General features: G+C 39.9%; 1 protein-coding gene across 3 annotated transcripts in view; it reads left to right on the top strand.

Annotated features, from left to right (window-relative positions):
* The window catches only part of LOC127413919 (nucleolar and coiled-body phosphoprotein 1-like), a 44,074-nt gene that overhangs the window by 10,871 nt on the left and 11,618 nt on the right, over window positions 1-21,585 (top strand). For 2 of the 3 annotated variants that reach the window (XM_051651488.1, XM_051651489.1), the window contains exons 6-11: window positions 5,138-5,271; window positions 11,693-11,819; window positions 12,350-12,421; window positions 17,388-17,447; window positions 17,537-18,058; window positions 20,358-21,581. In XM_051651488.1, coding sequence (XP_051507448.1) covers window positions 5,138-5,271; window positions 11,693-11,819; window positions 12,350-12,421; window positions 17,388-17,447; window positions 17,537-18,058; window positions 20,358-21,581 — 2,139 coding nt within the window. Of the gene's footprint in view, window positions 1-1,738; window positions 1,953-5,137; window positions 5,272-11,692; window positions 11,820-12,349; window positions 12,422-17,387; window positions 17,448-17,536; window positions 18,059-20,357; window positions 21,582-21,585 lie in introns of all 3 variants that reach the window. The other variant, XM_051651490.1, reaches the window with a different exon arrangement.

Below are 21,585 nucleotides of genomic sequence, written 5' to 3'. Positions count from 1 at the left end.
AAAATGAAAAACTTAAATCAAATACATTTCTAAATTCAAATTGCACTCCAGACGAAATGAAAAAGCAATTAAAATAATGAAGTGATCAAAAAAATTATATGTATATACAGTTGTGCTCAAAAGTTTGCATACCCTTGGAGAATTGGTAATATATGTACCATTTTTAAAGCAAACATGAGTGAGCAGGCAAAACATTTCTTTTATTTCTCATGGGATTCATATTCAACTGTAGGTTATAACAGAATGGCACAATCATAAAACAAAACATGGCAACAAAGAAAAAAATGAAATGACCCCTGTTCAAAAGTCTTCATACCCTTAGTACTTAATACTGTGTATTGCCCCCTTTAGCATCAATAACAGCGTGCAGTCTTTCGTAATAGTTGTCTATGAGGCCCCAAATTCTAGGTGGTATAGATGCCCATTCATCTTGGCAAAATGCCTCCAGGTCATGCAAAGTCTTTGGACATCTTGCATGAACCGCACGTTTGAGATCTCCCCAGAGTGGCTCAATGATATCAAAGTCAGGAGACTGTGATGGCCACTCCAGAACCTTCACCTTTTTCTGCTGTAACCACTGGAAGGTCAACTTGGCCTTGTGCTTAGGGTCATTGTCGTGCTGGATGTCCAAGAGCATCCCATGAGCAGCTTTCGTGCAGAAGAATGCAAATTGTCTGCCAGTATTTTCTGATGACATGCTGCATTCATCTTGCCATCAATTTTCACAAGATTCCCAGTGCCTTTAGAGAATCAGAATCAGAATGAGCTGTATTGCCAAGTATGCTTACACATACAAGGAATTTGTCTTGGTGACAGGAGCTTCCAGTGTACAGCAATACAAAAACAATACAAAAACAGCAGCAAGACATAGATAATAATAAAAAAATAAAACTAATTATACACATATGTACAGACACACACATACATACCTACATATACACACACATGGGTAGTGCAAATCTAATACAATCTTTTATGTACTTTTAAAAAAAATTTTTTTTAGTTTTTTTCCCCCAGAGGAATTAAATGGCAGAAGAGGTTGGTTGTGTTGGATAAATATAAGAAAGACTAAACTGTGTATTGCACATAGTTATTGCTCAATGGGGCAATTTAACTGCTCATGAGATGGATAGTTTTTGAGGGGAAAAAACTGCCTGTGCCTGACGGTTCTGGTGCTCAGAGCTCTGAAGCGTCGGCCAGAAGGCAACAGTTCAAAAAGGTAGTGGGCAGGGTGAGTGGGGTCCAGAGTGATTTTTCCAGCCTTTTTCCTCACTCTGGAAGTGTATAGTTCTTGAAGGGGGGGCAGGGGGCAACCAATAATCCTCTGAGCAGTCCAAACTGTCCTTTGTAGTCTTCTGATGTCTGATTTCGTAGCTGAACCAAACCAGACAGTTATTGAAGTGGAGGACAGACTCAATGACCGCTGAGTAGAACTGTATCAGCAGTGCCTGTGGCAGGTTGAATTTCCTCAACTGGCGAAGGAAGTACAACCTCTGCTGGGCATTTTTCACAATGGAGTCAATGTGGGTCTCCCACTTCAGGTCCTGTGAGATGGTAGTGCCCAGGAACCTGAATGACTCCACTGCTGCCACAGTGCTGTTTAGAATGGTGATGGGGGTCAGTGTTAGGGTGTTCCTCCTAAAGTCCACAATCATCTCCACCGTTTTGAGCGTGTTCATCTCAATGTTGTTTTGACTGCACCAGACAGCCAGCTGTTTAACCTCCCTTCTGTATGCAGACTCATCGTCATCTCAGATGAGGCCGATGACAGTGGTGTCATCTGCAAACTTCAGGAGCTTAACAGAGGGGTCCTTGGCGATGCAGTCATTGGTGTAGAGGGAGAAGAATGGGGATGATAGTGGAACGTTTGAAGCAGCATAGGACTTCACACTGCTCCAGTGATCTATTGAAGATCTGTGTGAAGATGGGGGCCAGCTGGTTAGCACAGGAAGGTGAAACGTTATCTGGGCCCTGTGCTTTCCTTATCCTTTGTTGTCGAAATATGCTTCTCACATCATCTTCACAGATCTTAAGTGCAGGTTGAGTAGCAGGAGGGGGGTTGCAGGAGGTGTTGGTGTTTTGTGTGAAGTGAAGGTCAGAGTGGGTGTGGGGTGTGAGTTTGGGCCTTTCAAATCTACAGTAGAACACATTCAGGTCATCAGCCAGTTGTTGGTCCGCTACAGGGTTGGGGGCAGGAGTCCTGTAATTCGTAAGTTGTTTCATGCCGCTCCACACTGATGCAGGGTCGTTAGCTGAAAACTTGTTTTTCAGCTTATCAGAGTATCTTCTTTTAGCCACTCTGATTCCCTTATCAGTGTGTTCCTGGCCTGATTGTACAAGACTATCCTCAACCCTGTAAGCATCCTCTTTGGCCTGACGAAGCTGCCTGAGTTCCGCTGTAAACCATGGTTTGTCGTTGTTAAATGTTAAATACATCCTAGTAGGAATGCACATATCCTCACAAAAACTGATATATGATGTAACAGTATCTGTGAGCTCGTCCAGATTGGTGTCTGCAGCTTCAAAAACACTCCAATCAGTGCAGTCAAAGCAGGCTTGTAGTTCCAGCTCTGCTTTGTTGGTCCATCTCTTTACAGTCTTTAATTCAGGTTTAGCAGATTTAAATTTCTTTCTGTAGGTTGGAAGAAGATGAACCAGACAGTGATCAGATAGTCCCAAAGCTGCTCTAGGAACAGAGTGATATGCATCCTTTATTGTTGGGTAGCAATGATCCAGTATATTTCTGTCTCTGGTGGGGCATGTAATGTGCTGTTTGTATTAGGGCAGTTCACGTGTGAGGTTTGATTTGTTAAAATCCCCAAGAATGATAATAACTGAGACCGGGTATTGTTCCGTGTCTGTGATTTGATCAGCCAGCTGTTGCAGCGCGGCATTCAAACACGTGTTTGGCGATATACACACTCACCAGAATAAACGAGGAAAACTCCTGCGGCGAGTAGAAAGGCTTGCAGTTAATAAAGAGCGCTTCCAAATTAGGACAGCACATCCTCTTTAATGTAGTTACATCTGTACACCAACTTTCATTGATGTAAAAGCATGTTCCACCGCCTCTCATTTTCGCTGTTAACTCCGTTATGCGATCCGCTCTGAACAGCTGAAAGCCCGGCAGATGTAACGCGCTGTCTGGAATGGCTTCACTCAGCCAGGTTTCTGTGAAGCACAAGGCAGCAGAGTTTGAAAAGTCCTTGTTTATGCGGGTGAGGAGATGTAGTTCATCCGTTTTGTTAGGGAGAGAGCGGAGATTCGCTAAAAATATATATTCTAACACATACAAAAAAGTCTCTTAAAGCCATATCCTAAACCCAACAGGAAGTCAACCATTTTTATTTTTCTCTTCAATTTTTGCTCAGTTTTTGCCATTTCCAGGCCTCATACATTAACAAACTCCTCCTAGAGATTAAATCAGATCAACATCATATTCGGTCAGTCTAATCTAAAGTCCTTTGCGATGCTAAATTGCGACGCTTTTGAGTTTTCTTTGAATGGCATGTCCGTGGTGGCCTGGCGTAGTTCGATGTTTCGCCATGAAACAGGAAGTTGTTGTAACTCAAACATACAATGTCCAATCTGCCCCAAACTTCACGTTTGATAACAGTCCCAGCCTGAATACACCTACATGCCAATATTAAGTTATAGTCATAGCGCCACCTACTTGCAACAGGAAGTGACTTGTTTTGATGTATAGTTATAAAAGTCGTATTTGTTGTGAAGTAATAAGTGTCTTACCTTAGGAAAAATTAACTTTCCAGTCAGACGCAGCTCAAGTAGGCCTACTAAACTGCCTGAGAAAAATTCATTGTCTTTGTTTAAATATCTGCTGTGATATAAGATCCTGTCAGGCTATATGTCAGTATCATTATTCTGATGTTATTTCCGATCAAATTTGTTGTGAAATAAAAAGCCTTTACCTCCTTAATTCTCCTGTCCTCTCAAAATTACATACAAATACATGACCTGAAGAATGAAATGCATTATAACACAAAAAATGCTACAAAAATTAAATGCCGTTGCCCTGGCACAGCAGCCCCAACATGCACCAGGGTGCGAGGGCCTGTTCATCGCTGCTTGCAGCTTTAATGATGATAATAATCACTGAAATACAGCACTCATATACAATACTGTTTTTGCCAAAAAATTCAGAAGACAGAAACAAAGAGAGTGAAAACCTTTTACATGCGTGTGTTCCACGAGACTGCATGCCTCCGTACAAACAGCGTGTCATACATGTGCATAGACGTCTTTTCTGTCATCTGTTCTCAATAATATAATAAAGTGTGTTTCTTCAAGCGTGTATCTGTGTGCCGCGGGGCAAATTATTTGTAATATTAATTTGATAATAATAGCCTAATAATAATTTAATACATTAATGGGAAAATGAGCCAAATATCGTCTTGACATCGTCAAAGGCATCAGCTATTGGCGATCACTCTGACCATCGTCAATCCCAGAGATCGTCTATCGGCACAACCCTAGTGTACCTAATAAAGTGGTCGGTGAGTGTACTTCACAAATGACAGATACTTCATCAAATTTGACTATTTTCTCTTAATTTGGAATTTGATGGATGTGAACCAAATTAAAGATTATTTGTAACAAATGAATGCAAAGACCGTTATCAGTGCAAAAACAGCTTTTATAGAAACTATTAATAGTTTGACAATCAAATGTAATTAATAGAAATATAATATATATTATAATAAATATTGTCTCAAATTACAGTAAATATTTTAAATGGATAGTTCCAACTCTAAATTTGGATTGGATGAGCCACATTTAAAGCTGTTATATACACACTCTGTAAATCAGTTGAATTCTATAGTAAAGGACTATTTCGGCTTCAATACAAATTAAGCTCAATCGATAGCGTTTTTGGCATAATTTTGTTTACATCATTTTTTTTTTTTTTTTTTTTTTAGACTTGACCCTCTTTAAAAAAAAAAAAAAAAAAAAACCCAGCAAAATCTGGGTTACCATATCAAGTTCCTCCTTGTTAGGACTTGTTTTGAACATGCAAAGCAGTCTTGGCCACTTATAGCCACACATGTATCTACCATCTGTCTATACCCATTGACACGTCTACTGTTGCATTCTCAAGTCATTCATGTGTGTTCCTCAGGGGCCAAACCTGTGACGTCGACCCTTAAGGTGCCCTTTGCAACCACTCATGCAGCTGCAGCCCAGAAGAAGCAGGACAGCAGCAGCAGCAGCGAGGACAGCTCGAGTGAATCTGAGGATGAAACACCAGCAAAGGTACTTTTAAAATGTATTATTATGACTTCAACATATACAACATGCATTTATAGCATAATGTTTATTACCACAGAAAATAATTTTGGCTCATCCCTTTGACACATTTCACAGCGGTTCGCACGAATGCACACCATTCGCCCTGCACAAATGCGTAATTTATTAGAGGCATATTTAGTGCTGAACACAAGATGAATACTGTGAAATTTGCTTCGTCAGTGGCCCGAGTCACCCAACATTCACAGAATTTTAAATGCAGGAAAAACCATGAAAACATCACCTGCCAAAATGGCTAGTAAGTGTGACTGATTGCACTGCTGATTTGCCACATTTGGCGGGTGGGTTGGTATTCACTTAAAACCCTGAGTATAATGCACTTACCTGAAGTATGCAGGTCCATGCAGTAAACAATAATATAATAGGGCTGTTGAATGCATTAATTCAGTTTGATTAATTGTATTAAAAAGTTATGCGTTAAAATAACACAATCATGTCCTCAAACCATAAAGAATACTCTACCATCAGAGCAGTTCAAGCTTGAAATACCATCTGTTTTCAGCAGAGGGCAGTAAGCGAAACTCAAGCTGTATAGACAATGTACAGCTGTAGAGAACTGCAGTGGGAGAAAGGTTTAAAGTTTAAGTTTAAATTTTAGCTTGCTCAGTAGGCTGTAAGTTTCTAACTAAACGTGCAATATTTACTCCGTTTTATGATTGAAATGTTGTACCAACCATCAGTGATTTCCAAGGGTGCAAACTATTCACCATTTGTCATATGTCATGTACAGTATGTGATTTGTGTGTCATTTATAATTGTGAATGTGAAAACATTAACGGAGCAGTTTTCAGCATATCAGGCTTAAGATAAAGCATGAATGTGTGTACATTGTAAAGGAATTGAATGAATGTGGTTATCTGGCAGGTTATTGAAGTAGCTTTTTAGAAAATTCACTTGACATCTTTTTAGAAAATGATCTATAAAACAAAGTAGAGCATTATCACCCTCAGATTAGATCTAGACCATGGTAAGACCTGTACTGTGTGAACTTAAACAAAAACAAAAAAACTTAGATTTTAAAACACATTTAAAGCCTTTATTCAGAAGTTTATTGCATTTAGCGCCTTTACTATTTTAAAGAACCATAGAGGACCATTATATTTGTGACCTCAACACCCACGACCCCTCACCCCCAAAATGGTTTGGTCCCCACCAATGTTCAAGGCATGGTTATGGCCTTGAATATATATTTATAATTGAAATAAAATAACTATTTATAATTCATTCATTATGTATTGAATTATTGTTGTTATTATTATTAGAGGGCCTTTCTCAGCAAATATTCATAAATGCATATAAATAATTTGATTTGAAAATGTTAATAGATTGACAGCCCTAAAACAATATACATTGTTTTAAAGGCATAACCAGACTTAAACTTTGTTTTAAGATTAGATTGACAAAATAATTTACTGACCTGTAAAGTTATAATCAGTCTTTCAACTTCGATGTAATGATCATGTAAACCTGTTGACTTTTACATGATACGGACAAGGATACCAGATAGCAAATATTTACATGGAGCAAACTACTCGCAGGAAGTACATCTGCAACACCTAACCTGTTCATCCACCAAGAAAAGTAATCCTACCACACAAGGACAATTAATACAGCTTTTTTCTTTTTACTAAAAAGTTAATGTAAGTGCAATATAAGCTTCACATTTTTGCTTTTAAACCCTCCAGAATGCTTTTAAAATGAAATGTTCTTCTGTGGTGCTGGATATACTGCCACAATCATAGAGCTGAACTTGTATAGAACCTGAAACATTCCTTTCAGTTTTATAAGAGAGGACTTGAATTGGGGCTGGGCGATAAAACAATCTCTATTGCGATTAAAAAGAAATCAGCAATATCGATTATAAGCTTTTGAGTCATTTTCGATATTTAGCCTGTGTTCTACATCTAGACGATCTGGTGCGTGACGCTAAAAACGCAAGCATTTCGGCTTTCTCTGACTGTATGAAGTTGCTAACATTAGCTGCCCCCGGATCGATTCCATGCGGACCGCAAGACTTAATGACGACGGTTGTGCCCTCACATCTTCTCTAGTTAGCAGCGCAAAAAAACAACAGTGCTCTGTACACCAGCTCTGATCTTTCTGCGCTGTATTCTTGAATATTTTTCTCAAGCACCGAACACACTTCATGTATGCCCTGTCTCACTCCATGCATTGCCTCTTTTCCCCGCATGTGAGTAGACATGAGTCACCACTTCAGTTAACGTGGTTCCTACGCGCCTTTAGACCATAGCTTTTTTTACTTCTAAATGTACCTTTATTAATCAGCATGTTACGAGCTTTTAATAATAAACGAATAGATTTCTGTTCTAATTCTGTGAATATTAATCAGATGTCGTCATCTCTGGCATGGATGACAAGGAGAGACAATAAAATTACTACAGTATTTTCCGGAAGTCGTCGCACTGGGTCAATTGCATTGTTGACAAAAAAAAAAAGACACCTTTAAGTCGCACTTACAGAGGTTGGATGTGGCAGGCACTAGACCCGGGAGCAGCCGGCCAGCTGTCTAACTACCATTCAGCCACAAACATGTCAAACATGCTCTGTGAAGATTACAGCACCTCAGAATCTACACACCGTATCACAGTTTTTTGGGCTTGTTTTAAATGGGAGAATTTGCTTTAAACAATCATGTGTAACAGTTTCTCATTTTCTTTTTATTAGGGATGTCCCAAATCCCGATACCACGCTCATGTACTGGTACTCAGAAAAATGCTCCGATACCAAAAACTGATACCATCTGACGTGCGAAAGTCATTACGTAAACATTCAGCCCCAATATTTATGTTCTAGTGAGATTGATGCAAAAACTGTGATTTAATGAGATACAGTTGTGCTCAAATGTTTGCATACCCTTGGAGAATTGGTAACATATGTACCATTTTTAAAGAAAACATGAGTGAGCAGAAAAACACATTTGTTTTATTTCTTATGGGATTCATATTCAACTGTAGGTTATAACAGAATGGCACAATCATAAAACAAAACATGGCAACAAAGAAAAAAATGAAATGACCCCTGTTCAAAAGTCTGCATACCCTTAGTTCTTAATACTGTGTATTATCCCCTTTAGCATCAATGACAGCGTGCAGTCTTTTGTAATAGTTATCTATGAGGCCCCAAATTCTTGCAGGTGGTATAGCTGCCCATTCATCATGGCAAAATGCCTCCAGGTCATGCAAAGTCTTTGGTCGTCTTGCATGAACCGCACGTTTGAGATCTCCCCAGAGTGGCTCGATGATATTAAGGTCAGGAGACTGTGATGGCCACTCCAGAACCTTCACCTTTTTCTGCTGTAACCACTGGAGGATCAACTTGGCCTTGTGCTTAGGGTCATTGTTGTGCTGGAAAGTCCAAGAGCATCCCATGCACAGCTTTTGTGCAGAAGAATGCAAATTGTCTGCCAGTATTTTCTGATAACATGCTGCATTCATCTTGCCATCAATTTTCACAAGATTCCCTGTGCCTATAGAGCTCACACACCCCCCAGAACATCAGTGAGCCACCACCATGCTTCACAGTGGGGATGGTATTCTCAATGCAGAGCAGCCTGTATTTCACCTGAGGTTACCTGTGGGTTTTTCTTTGTATCCCGAACAATTCTTCTGGCAGTTGTGGCTGAAATCTCTCTTGGTCTATCTGACCTTGGCTTGGTATCAAGAGATCCCCGAATTTTCCACTTCTTAAGTGATTGAACAGTACTGACTGGCATTTTCAAGGCTTTGGATATCTTTTTATATCCTTTTCCATCTTTATATAGTTCTGTTACCTTGTTACACAGGTCTTTTGACAGTTCTTTTCTGCTCCCCATGGCCCTGTATCTAGCCTGCTCAGTGCATCCACGTGAGGGCTAATAAATTAAAACAATACACCTGTTGTATTCTATTCATTCATTAATGTTAGTGACTGTCTATCTGTGGATATTTCTGATATTTACAACCCTGTTTGCAATGTGCCATTTATTCGGTTCACTGACAATTTGTTACTACATGTGTGATGAAACATCATTTTATGGGCATATGTGGAGTTGCGTTTGACAGCGGTTTTGATTTCATTAGAACAATAATGTTATGATGGACAAAATGTTTAAACTGGTTGCATAAAGTGACTTTAATGAAAATAAACAAATGGTCCATTCAGACTTTTACATTTTCAAAATGTTCTCTCAGGGGATACCCCTGAACCCCCCATACAGTATCATTCCTCTGTCACAAGGGCTTCTATGCCCCTATATTTTGGGATCTGAATGTAAAGAATAATATATAATTTGAATGTAAAAATATTCAAACAAATACTGGACTGCTGTCATTGTGCTTAAAAGCGAACAGATAACAACATTCATATCCAACTGCACTCGATTGATAAACTTTAAAATATTTTAATATTTTGGTAGAAGATCCCTCAGACCCCTCTGCTTTGGCTGTCTCTGGGCCACCAATGCAGTTTTGTAAAAGACTGTTTTGACTGTTTAGGATTTTTTTTTTCTTCTGCCAACTTGGAAATTCCAAAAAAATGTGCAAATGTGAATGTACATCTACTTATTCATGTGATTATCTAATCGGCCAATAATGTGGCAGCAGTGTAATGTATAAAATCATATAGATATGGGTCAGGAGCTTTAGTTAATGTTCACATCTACCATCAGAATGGGGAAAGATGTGATCTCAGTGATTTCGACCGTGGCATGATTGTTGGTGCCAGATGGGCTGGTTTGAATATTCCTGTAACTGTTGATCTCCTGGGATTTTCACACACAACAGTCTCTAGAGTGTTAAGAGAATTGTGCGAAAAACAAAAAACATCCAGCGAGCGACAGTTCTGTGGGTGAAAACTGTTTGTTAATGACAGAGTTCAGAGGAGAATGGCCAGACTGGTCCAAGCTGACAGGAAGGTGACAGTAACCCAAATAACCAAGTTTTACAACAGTGCTATGCAGAAAAGCATTTCTGAACGTACATGTCGAACATTGAGGTTGATGGGCTACAAAAGCTGAAGACCCCTCCATGTACTACTACTGTCAGCTTAGAACAGGAAACTGAGGCTGCAGTGGGCACAGGCTCCCCAAAACTGGACAGTAGACGATTGGAAAAAATATCGCCTGGTCTGATGAATCTCGATTTCTGCTGAGGTACACAAATTGTAGGCTTACTGCAGCCTCGACTTTCTGTTCTTGGTTGACAGAAGTGAAACCCAACGTGGTCTTCTGCTGAGGCGGCGGATGGGCTACAAGGTTCAACATGTTGTGCAATCTGAGATGCTATTCCACTCACTACAACTGTACAGAGGGGTTATCTGAGTGACTGTATTGCCTTTCTGTCAGCGCGAACCAGTCTGGCCATTCTCCGTTGACCTCTCACATCAACGAGGCGTTTTCGTCCACAGAACTGCTGCTCACTGGTTGTTTTTTGTTTTTCGCACAATTCTCTTTACATTCTAGAGATCAGCAGTTACAGAAATACTCAAACCAGCCCATCTGGCACCAACAGTCATGCCACGGTCAATCACTGTGATCACATTTTTCCCCATTCTGATGGTTGATGTGAACATTAACTGATGCTCCTGACCCATATCTGCATGATTTTATACATTATACTGCTGCCACACGATTGGCTGATTAGATAATCGCATGAATAAGTAGATGTACAGGTTTACCTATAAAAAGTGTCCGTTGTTTATATCGTGATATCGATATTGAACGATATGAAAGAATATCGTGATGATATTTTTTTGGGGGGGGGGATTTTCCCCCCTTTTCTCCCAATTTGGAATGCCCAATTCCCAATGTGCTTTTAAGTCCTTGTGGTCGCATAGTGATTCGCCTCAGTCCGGGTGGTGGAGGACTAATCCCAGTCTGAGACTGTCAACCCGCGCATCTTATCACGTGGCTTGTTGAGCGTGTTGCCACGGAGACATAGCGCTTGTGGAGGCTTCACGCCATCCACCGCGGCATCCACGCTCAACTCGCCACACGCCCCACCGAGAACTAACCACATTATAGCGACCACGAGGATGTTACTCCATGTGACTGCACCCTCCCTAGCAACCGGGCCAATTTGGTTGCATAGGAGACCTGGCTGGAGTCACTCAGCATGTCCTGGGATTCTAACTAGCGAGCTAGCGAACTAGCGAACTCCAGGGGTGGTAGCCAGCGTATTTTACCACTGAGCTACCCAGGCCCCATGATAAAATTTTTGGCCATGTCGCCCAGCCCTAACTTGAATGTGTTTTGATTTCATGGTCTGTGGACACTTCAGGGATGACATGTTCTAATCTAATTGCGCAGTGGCCATGATGAATTGGTGTATATGTTTGATTTAAGCCTGTTATCTTTCTCTATGCATCACAGACGGCAGTAAAAGCACCTGTCCCAGTGAAGACACCTCCAGTCAAGCCAGCGGCGCCTGCAGAGTCCAGCAGTGAAGAGTCATCCTCGGATGAAGAAGAGGCTCCTCCATCAAAGAAACCCAAGACTGGTATCACTACACTGTTCTCTCACATTGATCTTAATGGTGCAGTTAATGATGTTAGCTCTTTTGCTAAGTTCAGCCAGGTCATGTAGCATACTAGCGTTTTAAACGTTTATCATGGATTAATGCCTGTTTCCCTTAATATCTTATAAACAGTGAATACTTCAAGTATTCAGTAAGGATTAAGCTAGTATTCCATTCTAAAAACAGAATTAGCTACTTGATTAGATCCCTGTCCTCCAGTAACATCAGCAAATCCAAATGCGCTAAATCACTACCAGACGCCTCAGTCTTTTGGTTGGCTAAACAACAGTTCTCCTCGGGCAGATTCTTTTTTGCTGTTAACAGAGTAAAGTGCTGTCACAGAAGGTGGTGTGATTTTTCAGGACACTTATTTCAATGTTATCTGTCAGGGTGTAGGGATGTTTTCTGTGTGCTATTCCATAAAAAAGATCTCTTGCAGCACCTTTAAGAGAAAAGCCAGTTTCTGAAAAATAGATTAGACTATTTATTAAAAGAGCATCTTTTTTTCATAGGACAATTCAGTGCTGTTCCACCCCCCAGGACACTGACCGCTTCTGCTCCAGTCAAAGCTAAACAAGCCCCTGGTAAGTGATCGAGGTGTCCTGTGCTTCAGATGAGATGTTAAACTGAGGTCTTGACCCTCTGTGGTCATTAAAAATCCCAGGGCACTTCTTGTAAAGAGTAGGGCTGTAACCCCGGTGTCCTGGCCAAATTCCCCCATTGGCCCTCATCAGTCATGGCCTGCTAATAATCCCCCTCCATTAATTGGCTGTATCACTCTACTCTCTCCTCTACACTGATAGCTGGTGTGTGGGGAGCGTACTGGTGCACTGAGACTGCCATCGCATCATCCAGGTGGATGCTGCACACTGGTGGTGGTTGAGGAGAGTCCTCTGTTCACTATGTAAAGCGCTTTGAGTGTAGTGTCATAAAAGCGTTATATAAATGTAACATTCAACATTCATTCCTTTTGACTTGCTAAAGGATTAAGCCAAATGAGACAAGTTTCAGTGATTTTACCATGGTTAAGGTACAGTGCTAATGCCAAAAACCCTCTTAACCATAACCCTTTTCCACCGAAATAGCAATGGTTTCCGTGCCGAGCCTGTGCTCCACTGGAGCCTTTTTTGAAACCGGCCGTGCTTTTGCACTGACTATAGATCCGAACCATGACACAAAAGGCTACGTGATAGTTTCATATAACTACATCACTTGCCCACAAACAAATATGGCGTGTGACAGTGTTTGTATACAGCTTTTACTCTTGTTTTTGAGGAGATATTTAAACATACGGAGTAATGCAATCTAACGCTATTACATTGCTCAACATGATTGTCAGAGACTACATTTATGCTAAAGACGACAGGTAATGTAATTACATTATTTTGAATGAACTATGCTTAACATGCTAAATTCTGTAAACTGTAACAGTGGAATCATTATTAACATTGGTGTAGCAGATGGTTATGTTTGGAGTTTTGCCATAGCATATTATAATATGTTTACGTCTTGATAATATTATGTTTACATCATCAAAACTTTGCACAAAATAAAAGGACAACAGAGTAAGGAAAGCTAACAAAGTTGGCAAATATAATAACTTACCGTGATCAGCTGCAGAGGACACCGGCAATTTAGTGTGTTTCTCGAGCGTGACTGGCTGAATTCAATGCCCTGGTTAGATAGCTGGCTGGTCGGTGTCCAAAACATCATTGCTCCATCCACTGTCACTTTTTTTTAGGTCCTTCTTACAGTCCCTGCACTCCCTTAAGTGTTTTTCAATTTGTTTATGATTTGGTCAGTTGCCCGATTGAAGCCGGCGTGCATCATTTCGTGGGTAACACTTTACAATAAGGTTTCATTCGCTAACATTAGTTAATGCATTAGGTATCATGAATTAACCATTAACAATATATTTGTTACACAATTTATTAATCTTCGTTAATGTTAGTTAATAAAAATACAATTGTTCATTGTTAGTTCATGTTAGTTCATGGTGCATTAACTAATGTTAACAAATACAACTTTGGATTTTAAAAATGTATTAGTAAATGTTGAAATTAACATTACGATTAATAATTGCTCAAGTATTGTTCATTTGTTAGTTCATGTTAACTAATGTTGTTAACTAATATTAATAAATGAAATGTTATTGTAAAGTGTTTCCATTTCGTGCTGTATCTTTTTCGTAGAGTTTTTTTTTTTTTTCTTTGCGATCTCTAGTTTATCTCGGATCTTCGTAAATACCATATTGCAAGTAGAGCACTCGTTTCGTTGTGTTACCTGAACGCTTTTGGTGTCTGATAATTTTGTGTTTTTTTTTTTCTTTTTTATTATTGTTGTAGAGCGAAAAAGTACTCTTTGCTGCAGATGGTAGCTTCTGTTGTTGTTTGGGAAAACTTTGGTGACGAAACATTATCCCGCCTTCCGCCCCCTGACGTAATCGGTTCCTGCGTAGAGACCAGGTAGCTTTTGTGGTTTGTGCCTAACCAGGTTTTCGGCCCTGGAACGGACTTTTTTTTGCAGTGGAATAGTGCGGAACAGTTCGAGAAGTCGCACCGGCCCATGAACCCGCCCCCAAACCATGTCAGTGTAAAAGGGTTACCAGTTATTCATTACCAGGGGGCTTGGGGACACACTGCGGGGCCTCAGCAAATTTTCAAGGGGGCCGCGAGATGACTTAAAATTATTTCAGATATTTTATGATAATCTAACTTAATAAAGATGCTAATAACGATATAAATCAAGATGTACATGTTAACTGGCATGATATTTTGTCCCTTCAACACATTTTTATTGAAGAACAAATGGCAGTTATTGACAGTTTTACTATTGGAATCACAATTAATTATGAAGTGTTTACAGTCCTAGTTTCTGTTAAAGTTTGAAATCAAACAACTTTTGGCACTTTTCCACTGCACGTTACGGTTCAACTCTGCTCGCTTTACTTTTCTGAGCTTGCTTTTCCACTGCAGTTTAGTGCAGCCTCAACGTGGGTGGGATTATAGGCTGATCTTCATAGTTGCGCCGCCTCTACTGCCGTGACATCATCTTAAACGCGACACAAACACACAACAAAGGAGCAATGGAGGAAATCGAAGGAATGATGTTCTTTATTCTCGGCATGTGGCTGTTTTTCACAGCAAGACGACAAACTTTGTTTCAAAAGAGGCTGACGGCAGCAAGACAAAATACCGCTAAAAAAAAAAACAGGAGAGTCTGGGAAATCATACACGAAATCGCAGACAATGATTGACTTTTTTTTTTTTTTTTTACTTGTAAGGCGGGACTTCCTTTTCTCCAGCCGTTGGGTGTTTTTTACATTTCTCCCATTCATTTTATTACAATTACTCCATATCTGCTAAACTGTCTCTGATGAAACGCACTGCACACCAAAACACACATGCTGCTACCACCCCTGGAGTTCGCTAGTTCGAATCCCAGGGCGTGCTGAGTGACTCCAGCCAGGTCTCCTAAGCAACCAAATTGTCCCGGTTGCTAGGGAGGTTAGAGTCACATGGGGTATCCTCCTCATGGTCACTATAATGTGGTTCGTTCTCGGAGGGGCGCATGGTGAGTTAAGCGTGGTTGCCACGGAGGATGGCGTGAAGCCTCCACACGCGCTATGTCTCCATGGCAACGCGCTTAAGCCACGTGATAAGATGCGCGGGTTGACCGTCTCAGACGCGGAGGTAACTGGGATTCGTCCTCCGCCACCCGGACTGAGGCGAATCACTATGCAACCATGAGGACTTAATAGCACATTGGGATTTGGGCATTCCAAATTGGGAGAAAAAGGGGAATATTGGTTCGATATACAATATGAGGTTTACGATTCAATATCTCGATTTAATAACTCTTAAATGACAAAGTATAGCAGAATAGTTTTTTTTTAAATGTTTGCACAAAATGCACATTATTATTTCTCATCTTTAGTAAACAATATAAATGCTCAAAGTTTAAATAAGAGTTTGTCATTTACCTTTTTACTATAAGAAAAGATCACAAACAAATAAGCCTTCAGAAGTAGTGGGCTACATTTAGGCTGATCAGTTGCAGAACAAGCAATAGAACAGAACCTGTCCCGAAAAATATGTGAAAGTGTATATTTTTATTTTAAAAAAAAATTTATTTGTTTTGATTATAATCACATTTTAACTTTAAAAATCTTAAAATTCTACTTTCTGTCAATTAATATTATTTCTTGAAATTGTATGTATAATGATGATTTGAGCTGTCAATGTTAGAAGTAATAACAAGTAATAAAGTTTGTTCATTTGTATAACAAGCGCAATAATGGTACTGTCACTTTAAGAGTTTAACTCGCATCAGACTCGCACAGGTGTTTGTTCATTCATAAACGAGAGAGAAGTCTTGTTTCTTTAGCGCATCCGTACTACTTGTTATTAAAAATATTTCTTTTTACTTTTTTTAACTGTCTGTAAAGAACAAAGGATATTAAGACACATTATTCTGTGAAAGTGGAGCACGGGATTTCATCTTTGGACACATTGCATGGAAGAAATGGCCCGTTTTACTCGAGCACTTTTCAATAAAATAATGTATTTCAGTACTTAAATTAAGAACTAAATTCAAGAACTTTAAGTGCTTCAAGGACCTTGCTCGAACCCATTAAACAGTGTAAAAAAAAAAAAAAAGCGCAGTAAGGGTAAAATAAAGTGATCAGAGTGATTTATGATGTTTGACGGGTCATTTCATTTATGATCACATGGACAGAAAACAATGTTTCAAATTTTGAAATGAGTTTTGCCTCCATGGATTCTTTTTTTTTTTTTTTATTATTTTTTTTTGGTTCGATATATCGAAATTCGATATATCGTCCCATCCCTAATGCTTACAAACCAATGAAAACATCAGTCATAGAGACGGTAAAAGTGTTTTAATGTTGCAAATTCAGAATATTTTGCCTTTACAAAGTACTTTATGCAACCAGTTTCAGTATTTTGTCCATCATAACATTATTGTTCTAACGAACACTAGTCCACTGTCAAACGCAGCTCCACACGTGCCCACAAAATGATGCTTCATCACACTTGTAGTAAAAACATTCAGTCAGTGAACCGGATAATTAATGCACAGCATAGAGGGTAATATATCAGAAATATCCACAGATAGACAGTCACTAATGTTAATGAATGAATAGAATACAACAGGTGTATTGTTTTACTCGCAGACTAAAAGCTGTTTATTTATATTCAGCATAGTTACTTATGTTATAAACAGATTTGGTTTATTTGTTGTATAATTTACATGAAGCAAACCTGATGTGAAAAACTGTTCTAGATGATTACATATAGCAGATGTTTCCGATTAAAACAAGGCCCAATACTGAATGATACGATGTGTAGATTCTGCAGGTGATCCTCAGAGATGCGACTTATCATTTCGGCTTCATTTTCTTTTTAAGCAAAATATAATTTCTTATTATTTTTTTCCTTTTTGATTTTGGGGTTAAAAATAACCTGAGCATGTTTTTGACCGGTTTTGTGGGATTGCCCTTTTAAATTTGTGTGATGTGTTTCTCTCCAGCAGCCCCAGTTAAGACTGTGACCCCCAAACCTGCAGCTAAGAAGGACTCGTCCAGCTCTGGTACAGCCCTCTCCAGATAATCACCACAAGCAGTCATGTTTGGTTCATTTCTTCTATGACAGAGTGCTAATGAGTTTATTTATTGTCAGATTCAAGTTCAGAGGATGAGGCACCGAAGCCAGCGGTGAAAGCCGCACCAGCTAAAGCAGCTCCAGTTAAGCTGGCACCTACAAAGGTTGCTCCTGCTCAGGAGGAGGACTCTTCGAGCTCAGATTCAAGCTCGGAGGATGAAGCAGCAAAACCAGCTGCCAAAATCACACCTGCAAAAGCTGCACCTGCTAAAGTCACACAAGTTAAAGCCACAACTGCCAAAGTGGCTCCCACTGCAGATGAGTCTTCATCTTCTAGCTCTGATGACTCTGATGACGAGGAGACCGCCAAGAAACCAGCCACTAAAGTTGTCCAGGTTAAACCTGTGCCAGCCAAGAAAGCTCCGGCTAAAGTCACACCGGCTGCAAAAGAATCGTCATCGTCTAGTTCTGCAGACTCTGAGGACGAGGAACCTGCGGCTAAACCGGCTCCAGCAAAGGCTGCCCCAGCTAAAGGTGCCCCTCCAAAGATGACCACTGCTTCAAAGACACCTGCTAAGAAAGACGATTCCTCAAGTTCAGGTGAGTTGCTGTCAATTAAGAGAGGAACTGTACATCCTGTAACTTTAAACCAGAATCTAAACTGAAGAATATACAGATTGATAGTCTGCTAAAAAGATTTTGAAAGGTTCATTTATCCAGAAATTGTAATTCTGTTGTTCCAAACCCGTATGACTTTCTTCTGTGGAGCACAAAAAGGAAATGTTATGTAAAATGCTCACACTGCTATTTTCTTTAGTGCAAAACAGAATATAGCACACAAATCATGCTGAACACAAGGGGTATAATGGTTTATCATGGCACGAAACATTGCGGTTAAAAAATGTGACGATGTGCATTGTGGAGATATTTTTTATTTATTTATTAAAAAAAACATTTTTTTTTTAGCATCTGTTCTATCAAATAAGTGCGATGTCCTACTCCTGCGTAATGCAGGCATACAAATGGAAATTACTACATTGCACATAAGGAGCTCTAAAATATCAGGGTTTCCACTCATCCTGAAAATCCTGGAAAACCTGGAATTTTGCAATGCTGTTTTCCAGTCATGGAAAATGAGAAAAATATGTAAATGTCCTGGAAAATAATTATTTGTCCTGGAAAATATTTTCATATATTAAAACTATTTGATTGTGATGCTGATAAGGTTTTTGTAACATGTACAGGTATTGATATAGTGCAAAAAGTTTTCGTTCCAACACTGCTGTAGTGTTAACTACAAAAATATTTGAGTTGTAAACTAAAGACTACGATGAGGGTTGGTCAGTAGATTAAATTATTATTTTTTTAATTCACACCCAAGGTGGTAGCATGGCGATGATGTGGCCTTTACACCTCGGTATGTAAATTAATTTTCAATAATTCAATGATTGTAGTCCGCTTATACCGCCACATTAGGGCACTATGATTTCTGCAATGCGGAAAACACAGATGGAAGCACTGAATCCAAAGTTGCATTAGCTATAAAATGTAGAATGTCATGGAATTTGACACATTTGGGATGAAAATTAATGTTTGTATGCACAATTAATCAAATAAAAATCTCTCTGTTCAGGTGTGATTATTAAACCACAAAAGGCTATGATTTAATTAAATATAAAATCTGCATGTGCTGCGTGTTTCAAAATGAAAGTGTGAAGCCGGCTGCTTATGCACTGAAAACACCATCATAATAATCTGTCTGTGTAGTAGATGACAGTGAGCAGAGCACTCTGAAGTGTGCAGCACATACAGACTATATATTTATTTTAATTACATCACAGCTTTTGTGGAGTTTAATAATTACTCTGGGTCATGTGACAAACTGCTTAACTTAAACAGAAACACCAAAATTAAAAGCCTGTTTTAAATAGATGTGTGAAATGGGGGGAAAAATAGATTGTTCTTGTAGAAAAGTGCTTCATTTGATAAAAAATAATGCATAATTAAAATAATTATATTTTCATTTGATTCAAGTTGTAAATTCATTTAATTAGACACCACTACGATGATGAAATTAAATTAAATTGTTGAATACAGAATTTTGAAAAAATGACCCTCCAAAAGCCACAATTTTAATGACCTCTCATTTGCTTAAATATTACAACCACGTGGCACATAAAATGTCCTGGAAAATTGTCTTGAAAATAGTGGGAACCCTGAATATGATTGCACACCAACAGCCATAGGTGTTGTACGATGAGTTCAGCTGAGATGGAAAAAACTGAAACAGAAAAATTAATATAAAACACGGAGCACCAGGAGCGGGAGACAGACGCGCCTTTTCAGTGTGAGGAATCAAATGTCCGTTTGAAGCCCGACAGAGAATGTGTCTTTAAAGTAATAATAATAATAATAATAATAAATCCCTTGATTCAGACTTTAAAGAATTGTGAATTGAACCATTCACTGCTAATTTCTGCAGCTAAACCTGCGAAAAGTGAATTGTTACACCCCTACAGAACACACATTTTCAAAGTCTGCTGAAGTCATATAAAATATATAATAGTTAAAAAACAATTGCGTAGTCATATGGACTCAGTATAGTGCATTTTTATTTTTATTTTTCATTTCGGGAGCTAAGTGGTGTCTGTTCACTTTCAATGTCCTTTCTGCTGTTTCTTCAAAATTTCTCCTTTTGTGTTTCATGGAAGAAAGTAACTCTCATGGGTTCGAAATGTCACAGGCAAGTGAATAATTACTTGAAATAATAATGTTAAATAATGAATTAAAATAATTTTCAGTAAGTAATTTTCACTTTTGGGTGGACCAAACCTTTTAATAGCTTTAAGCTAATAACATCTTTATAAACATCACGCCTAAGCTGTTTTATCTCCCTCAGATTCAGATAGTTCTGAAGATGAGGCACCAGCTAAACCAGTTGCCGCATCCAAACCTGTGAGCACTCCGAAACCTGCTGTTAAACCTGTGACGAAGCCCGCTGAAAGCAGCTCCGACTCGGACAGTTCTTCAGAGGAAGATGAGGAACCTCAAAAGAAACCTGCCACCAAACCTGCTGCTACTCCAACAAAACCTGCCCCAGCCAAACCCACTTCTGCAGCTAAACCTGCGAAAAAGCCCGCTGAAAGCAGCTCTGACTCGGAAAGTTCTTCAGAGGAAGATGAGGAACCTCAAAAGAAACCTGCCACCAAACCTGCTGCTACTCCAACAAAACCTGCCCCAGCCAAACCCACTTCTGCAGCTAAACCTGCGAAAAAGCCCGCTGAAAGCAGCTCTGACTCGGAAAGTTCTTCAGAGGAAGATGAGGAACCTCAAAAGAAACCTGCCACCAAACCTGCTGTTACTCCAACAAAACCTGCCCCAGCCAAACCCACTTCTGCAGCTAAACCTGCGAAAAAGCCCGTTGAAAGCAGCACTGACTCGGACAGTTCTTCAGAGGAAGACGAGGAACCTCAAAAGAAACCTGCCAGTACACCAGTATCCAAACCCGCTGCTACTCCAGCAAAGCCCACCCCTAAAGCCGCCGTTAAACCAGCCGAAAGCAGCTCGGACAGCTCTTCAGAGGAAGAGGAAATTCAGAAGAAACCTGCCACCAAGCCGGTGTCTAAACCCACCTCTACCCCAGCCAAACCCACCCCTACTGATAAACTAGCCCCTAAACCTGCCACCAAATCAGCCAAACCATCACCAACTGTTGCGAAGAGCCCTGCGCCTGCTGCCAAAACCCCTGTACTGGCCAGCAAGCCTGCAGCCGAGTCTAGCAGCTGCGACTCAGACAGTTCCAGTGAAGATGAGGCGCCGGCAAAGACAACTGTGACTCCCAAAGCCATGGCTAAACCTGCAGTCGGCAACGGAAAGGCTGCAACACAAACCCCCACCTCTGCTGCGAAGACGCCGGCCAAGAAGACTGCAGAGGCTTCATCCTCAAGTGACAGCAGTTCAGATGAAGAAGAGCAGCAGCCGAAAACACCTGTTGTAAAAACACCACCTGCTACAAAAACACAGGCTGCTAAAGCCAAAGCAGAGAGCAGCACATCAGAGGACTCTTCATCTGAGGACGAGGAAACAACAAAAGTGGCCAAGACACCTGTTACTTCAGCAAACGGTAT

This window comes from Myxocyprinus asiaticus, chromosome 23, assembly GCF_019703515.2.
Source record: "Myxocyprinus asiaticus isolate MX2 ecotype Aquarium Trade chromosome 23, UBuf_Myxa_2, whole genome shotgun sequence".
NCBI classification, from domain to species: Eukaryota; Metazoa; Chordata; class Actinopteri; order Cypriniformes; family Catostomidae; genus Myxocyprinus; species Myxocyprinus asiaticus.
This window is presented reverse-complemented; position numbering and strand designations above follow the sequence as displayed.